This window comes from Perca flavescens, chromosome 3, assembly GCF_004354835.1.
Source record: "Perca flavescens isolate YP-PL-M2 chromosome 3, PFLA_1.0, whole genome shotgun sequence".
Lineage (NCBI taxonomy): Eukaryota > Metazoa > Chordata > Actinopteri > Perciformes > Percidae > Perca > Perca flavescens.
In genome coordinates, this window is record NC_041333.1 from 14,006,524 (window position 1) to 14,013,309 (window position 6,786).

Genomic DNA, 6,786 nt, shown 5'->3' on the forward strand with positions numbered 1-6,786 from the left:
AAACACTGGTAACGGTAACCGTATCCAGTACCGTTCTCCCAATGAAGAAGTTTATTCACTTTTTCATCATGGAAGATCTAATGAAAGGAACCTCTCATCAGGCTAACGTCAAGACGCCTTTCATTCAATATATTCAGACTTGCATTCAATATCAAGGTTCATTCAATCCATTCAGACTTTTATTCAATATATTCAAGGTTCATTCAATCTATTGAGACTTTTATTCAATATATTCAAGGTTTATTCAATCTATTCAGACTTTTATTCAATATATTCAAGGTTCATTTAATATATTCAGACATTCATTCAATATATTCAGACATTCATTCAATATATTCAAGGTTCATTCAATATATTCAAACTTTACATATATATAATAATTTCCTAAACGGCATGCCATAATATATATATATATATATATATATATATATATATATGTTTTTGTCTTGGCAGTGTTGTTGTGGATGCAGACCTAATAACCTCTCAGTACTCACTTATATTTCCTTGCTTTTCTTACCGTATGTTCTGCTTATATGTTGATGTTGTTTCTGTATTTAATTATATTTAGTTACTTGTGTTTATTAAAATGCTTCCTGTTTAGTTTGTAATGTCAAATGCTTTATTTATTTTAAGTGGTATATAAATAATTTACTTACATATGTTACGCCCAGTGGTGGAAGAGGTATTTAGGCCAATTACTTAAGTAAAAGTAGCAAGATCATAATGTTACAATAACAATAACATCCTTCAATTAATTTACTGAAAGCATTTGACATTGACATGTTTTAATAATGTAAAGACATGTTCAAGGAATTCAGATAGAGCCTGTGTCAGGGACATATTTAGTTCAATGTGTTATATGTCACTATTTTCGGTAGCTTACTGTACTTAAATGGCCAGTATGTACTTTATTTTTTATTCATTGAAGCCTCTTACAGGCTTGTGGTGATGTGCAATGTGCTATATGTGCCAAAACAAATCTGTGTTTGGTACTGCCCATTTGTTTTCTTTTGTCATGGTTCATGTGTGCAATAAACATTACAGTTGTGGCAGAGAATCACGATATCAATTCTAAACTAAAAAATTCTAAACTAGAATCGTGCAGGCCTCAGTATTATCAGCAAAATGTACTTAAAGTAGAAAAGTAGAAAATACTTACTATGAAGGCAAGGTAGACAGATTTAAGCTTAAACACATTCCTTGATTATCGACACATATTCATCTATGTAGTCTATAAAACAACTACATGTGCCATCCCACCTTCACACCTGATGGTCAGGTCTAGCAGTGATAATGTGACAGTTTAGTTTCTGGTAGCTTCTTTCATGAAACCTGTGATATTCTATTAATAATTATAATAATTCACTACATTTATATAGCGCTTTATCTCAGCTGACAAGTCGATAACTTGCCATGCAGTCTTATCTGTGATGTATGACGAATGCCTATATACACACACACACACACACACACACACACACACACACACACACACACACACACACACACACACACACACACACACACACACACACACACACACACACACACACACACACACACACAACCAGGCATACTTGTTTGCATGCATCGACAGCCTGTCAGTGAGGTGTGAGCTATCCTTATTGGAGCAAGCAAACACATTAAAACGAAAGTGTAAAGTGGTACTACAGTGTTGTAACCATAAGTCGCTGAACAAAATATTTTTATAACGTGTTTACTTAACTGCTACAGCTGGAAAACATGTATCTGGTTGTGTGACTTCTTTTGAAAAACTGCATCCTGCTGCATACAAACACTTCACCTCCCTCATGCATGCCTCTGCACAGCCTCAATCATGCGTACTGTTTTCCTCCGAGTACAGTGCATTGTGAAACAAAATGATGCAATGTTACATGTAAAATTAGAACTCATAAGGTTACAGGTTATTGCATGATTCACTATAATGCACTATAAAATAATGTGGGAACTTATGTGTCCTCATATGTATGGGAGTTTAAATCGCCTCTGTCTTTGCAGCACTGTCACATGATGCCAATGAATGCACTAAATGTTGCAGAACAACCACATCACTGCCATCACGCTGTCCCATGTGTGTTTGCATCATGGGTTACTCACCAAAGACCAAACACTTACAGCTTGATCATTTTTGCTTCATGTGTGGTCCGCAGTAGCTTTTGGCTCAAGCTGTGGTTTTTTAATGTGGTTGTGCCAGCTCCCACTGTAGATCTCCAACAACAAAGCTCAGTGTCTTACTCTAGCTGTCCTGACTGTGATTACTCCCCCCACCCCTTCCACCAACACTGTCCTGGGGAAAAACTAACTTTGTTCTGTCATAACTCTGCACATTGGACTTCTCCGTCTGTCTCCTCCCAACACTTAATCAAATAGTATTCCCCTGAAGGCGGTGAAATGCAGAGAACAAAAAAAAAGCCTTTTTTTCTAATTCTAGATTCACAATAAAGAAAGGAGGGCGTGAGAGAAAAGAGGTGAAAGGTGGCTGAGAAGGGAGGGAGGAGATACTGGCAAGCATCCCAAATTTCTGCAACTCAAGATTTGACACACAGGCTCAAAAGCACTGATGTTGGCTCGAGATTTGGTGCTGTCAGAATCCAACCTTCCTTTCATCTAATTACATGGAGACAGAACACAGAGGTTATATATTCTACAAATAAATATTTACATACACATTCCTATGACCCACGTGCATGTCACAGTGCCTTCTTTTCATAATGCAACAACCACCAATGACCAACAAACAGAAATGACAGCGGAAACAGCCACCTACTCGAATAAGGTCTCCCTTGCCTTGTGGCTCCCTAACACAGAGACGCACAGATACACACACGCATGCACACACACACACACACACACGTTTGCCAAGTCCAGCTTTGCAGTTTGTACCTCAAAGCCAGGAAATCAAAAGCCGTTTGTATTCATGTGCACTGTTTGGAGGAAGAGGGTTGGTCGGTTTCCTGTGCCAACAACACCGCGCAGCCCTGGGGTCCTGGCGACAGCCTTACACCCTTGTCTGCATCAATAACCCAAAACCATTGTGACAGACACAAAAGCTGTCTTAGGGTAAGCCAGGAGAAAGAGGTGCCACTCTTTATTCCTCCCTCGTACCCTCGCTTCCGCCTGGCTGTGTTGAAAAATAAAGTCAACAGGAGCGTGGAGAAAGAGGAGGAGCAGCGAGAGGACAAAACTCAGCACGAATGTCTCCACAACCCAACGTGTTTTTACTACTCTAACTGTAACACACACTGAGCTAAGAACACGTGCGGCTGGCACAAACAAGGAGACATCAGTGCTATAAATCACAGACTCAGTCACCATCGCAGAATTATGTGAGTCTTATTACACTGTCTGGCATGTTATAAATATAAAAATTTATTGACAAAGATACACGTGGCCCCAAATACCCTGTACAGGTGATTCACTTCCTTTCTTGACAATAGCTGACCCCCGTTACAGATTTACAAAGGTATTACATCAAACACCAACGTACTCCAGGGTACACCGAGAGAGCCCCACGATCATTTCTCCAGAGTAATTACAACAGATGCAAACGAGAAATGATCATCTGTCAAAACACGGACACAGTGCAGGATTTACTTTGAGGTATCTCATACAAACAAGTCTTCAATATGTGGGAGTGACAAAGCAGGTGATTGAGAGTGTGTTTCTGTTAAGCTCATTGAAAAGACATCATGTATTCCCTTAGTTGCAATAAACACTAGAATAGTTAGAACCTGCTGCGGTTAGTCAGTGTTTTTAATGTGGATTTTAATACTGGACTCATGCACTAAATGTCTGGATTAGTGATACTGATTTGAACAACAGTCAACAACACAAACTCATTTGGAACGTCACAACATCCTGTACAGCACACGTCAAAAAGAACATTCATTGTGGTATCATATACACAGAATACTGTTAAGGATTACCTTCTCTTTTTTGTTTTTTTTTCTGTGAGGAACAAGTTAACACGGAGAGAAAGAGTGTGGTAACAGAGCCGTTGCAGACCTTAACCTCAGAGCTGTCAGAATGAAAAACTAGTCGACCGCATATTCCTCGCCCCGTCAGTAGTAGATGGACAAAGAAATGCGGAGTGATTGGTGGCCCCTCTGAGCAGAGTCCCCGGTCAAAGTGCATTACAATGTCTTCACGGCACATCCATGCAGCAATCGCTGGTTCAGTGCATTTACCTTTTCCTCTAAAAGCCATCGCAGGAACGCTTCCTTAACCACGAGCTCTCACCCTGCTTAACAGCTATTGATTAAGCATCAGCTTGGGGGCTTGAGGAGGTGCAATCCGTTCTCAGTCCTGTTTTTTTTTTTTCTCAGAACAAATTGATAAACGGGACATTACAGCTCGAAAGGGAAAGCTATTTCCCCTCAGCTCGCCTGATTATAATATTCATTTTGTCCGAAGTGTAAGCAACACCGACTACTCGATAAGAATGAAGAGCGATGTCTCGAACATTTAGAGTACAACACGTGTACAGGACAATACAGTACAATAGCTTATCAATGTGGACAGGCTGCAGGAAAGCGATGGTTATCACAGAGTTAAACGGAGTATTTATCCAACAGATCCATAAACCATCGGCCATTAAGTTTAACGCACAGCCTTCAATCCCACACAGTGCATTTATTTATTCAGTACAAAGTCCGTCATGGTTTCTAAAGCTAATAGAGATCCACACCCCGTGACTCAGGCACACTGAGGTTCCCTTTCACAGCCTACGGTCCCCATTGTCCACATTCTCCGCCAGGCTGTTGAGGGCCGTCTCCTCGCTCTTGGACTGAAGGACATTGTCCCCCTTCCTGGAGGGCTTTTTAGTGGCCCGTGACAGCTTCCTCCTGAAGGTATCTCCAGCCAGGAAGTAAAGAATAGGATCCACACAGCTATTGAGGCTGGCCAGCCCCCGTGTCACCTGGTAGGTGGCGTAGACGCGGTTGTTAAAATCGCACATGTCAGGGCCCTGGAAGTAGAGCCTGGCCCTCATGTTGAGGTTCTTCATCACGTGGAAAGGCAGGTAGGAGACGGCGAAGACGGCGAGCACGATGATAACCAGGTGGATCGATTTCTGCCGCAAGTGCGCGTTGTTCATGTCGTTGCAGATCAACGCTTTGACGATCATGCCATAGCAACAGAATATGATGATGAAGGGGATGCAGAACCCAAACACAGTCAAAGTCATGCTGTAGATAAAATAACCAGGTAACTCATCCTCAGTGGTGGTGTCATAACAAGTGGTCGCATTACGCTTTAAGCCAGTCCTGGAATAATACAGGATGGGGGAGATAGCTATAACAACCACCACCCACACCAACGCACTGGTAATAACCGCGTTCTTCTTCTTCAGTCTGCCCAGAGACTTGAGCGGGTGCACGACCCCGGTGTACCTGTGGACACTGATGCAGGTCAGAAACAGAATACTGCCGTACAGATTCACGTGGAATATGAAACGCTGCAGGCGGCACAGGACATCCCCGAAAATCCAGTCGGTCTTGTTGAAGTAGTAGAAGATGAGGAAGGGCAGAGAGAGGACGTAGCAGAAGTCAGCCAGAGCCAGGTTGAACATGTAGACGGAGATGCTGCTCCAGGGTCTCATGTGGCACACGAACATCCAAATGGCTAGGCTGTTGCCCACCAGCCCTGTGACAAAGACCATGATGTAAACCGTGGGCAGGTAGTAGAACTGGAAGCCGGTCCTGGTGAGGGAACATCCTCTCGTGTGATTGTGGAGATCGGTTACGTTCAGCAGGGAGGTCAAGTTCAAGTCTGTGGTCATGGTGTCAGGGGTAGAGGCAGGTCCTTTCACTGCATGGGAGGGATGGAAAAGATGAGGAAAGGTTTCATGTTTGAGATGTGATTTGGTAGCAAGGTGCATAGACACAGACACACATGTATAGGTGGAATATAGCTGTGATCTGTTGCTATCTTCTACAGTTGTTTGGCCTCCATGGAAATGACGTTTTGCATTCAAAACCAGTCGTGCACAGACTCGACGTTTATAAGCTCCAAACTTCATTCTGAGGAACGCCTACGTGCAGTCTAACAAACACTTGAGTGTGGACACACACACACAGAAAGAGAGAGAGAGAGAGAGAGGGAGAGAGAGAGAGAGAGTAATTATAACTGTATTACAACACTCACCGCTGAGTTAGACCTGTATTCCACATTCCTATAGCCTTCACAGTGGCAAAGACTTTAGTCAACACGCGGATGGGCTGTCAGGTGTCTTCAATAAGCGACCGAACTGTGTTGGAAAATTGTTGAAAAGTTGCGATATCCTTCAGGTCGGCGCTGGGACTTGAAGGGGGAAAACAGCCTGCCGACGGTTCGTCACGCGGGGCGACGGTCTCCCACAACAGCGGCCGTGGAGAGACAGCTGCTGGCTCTGGCATGGAGAGCAGGAATCGCAAGCAGGCTCCGTAAAGCGAGTGGAGGCTGTCTGCGCTATGGAGAGGGGAGGTGCGCACCACGCAGCTTCCCGTCTCCAAACCCGCTCTGTCTTTTCCTCTCTCCTCCCATTGGACCCTTATCAGATCTGACCTGCCAGCGCGAGCGGCATATTGGCAGGCTATTAGAAATATAGATAGGCTATACACACATTTTTTTAACCAGGCGGAGTAAAAATGATTTATGGTTATTAAAGAGTATTTCAAAAACAACACAACGGTCTAATAGGCAGGCTGTTGTGTAGACAGTAATACTATTAGACTTATAATGGACAGATTTATAAAAAAAATGTAAACAAGGAAGCCCCCAAATTAC

The 6,786-nt window shown here is 42.9% G+C and overlaps 1 protein-coding gene across 1 annotated transcript; it reads right to left on the reverse strand.

Moving 5' to 3' along the window:
* Positions 1–3,367: 3,367 nt before the first annotated feature.
* p2ry1 (purinergic receptor P2Y1) lies at positions 3,368–6,504 on the reverse strand. Its single transcript, XM_028573586.1, has 2 exons — positions 6,166–6,504; positions 3,368–5,829 (listed from the first exon to the last, which is right to left on the reverse strand). Exon 2 carries the CDS (start codon positions 5,798–5,800, stop codon positions 4,739–4,741), a length of 1,062 nt encoding a protein of 353 aa, XP_028429387.1. The 5' UTR covers positions 5,801–5,829; positions 6,166–6,504; the 3' UTR covers positions 3,368–4,738.
* Between the last annotated feature and the right edge of the window lie 282 nt (positions 6,505–6,786).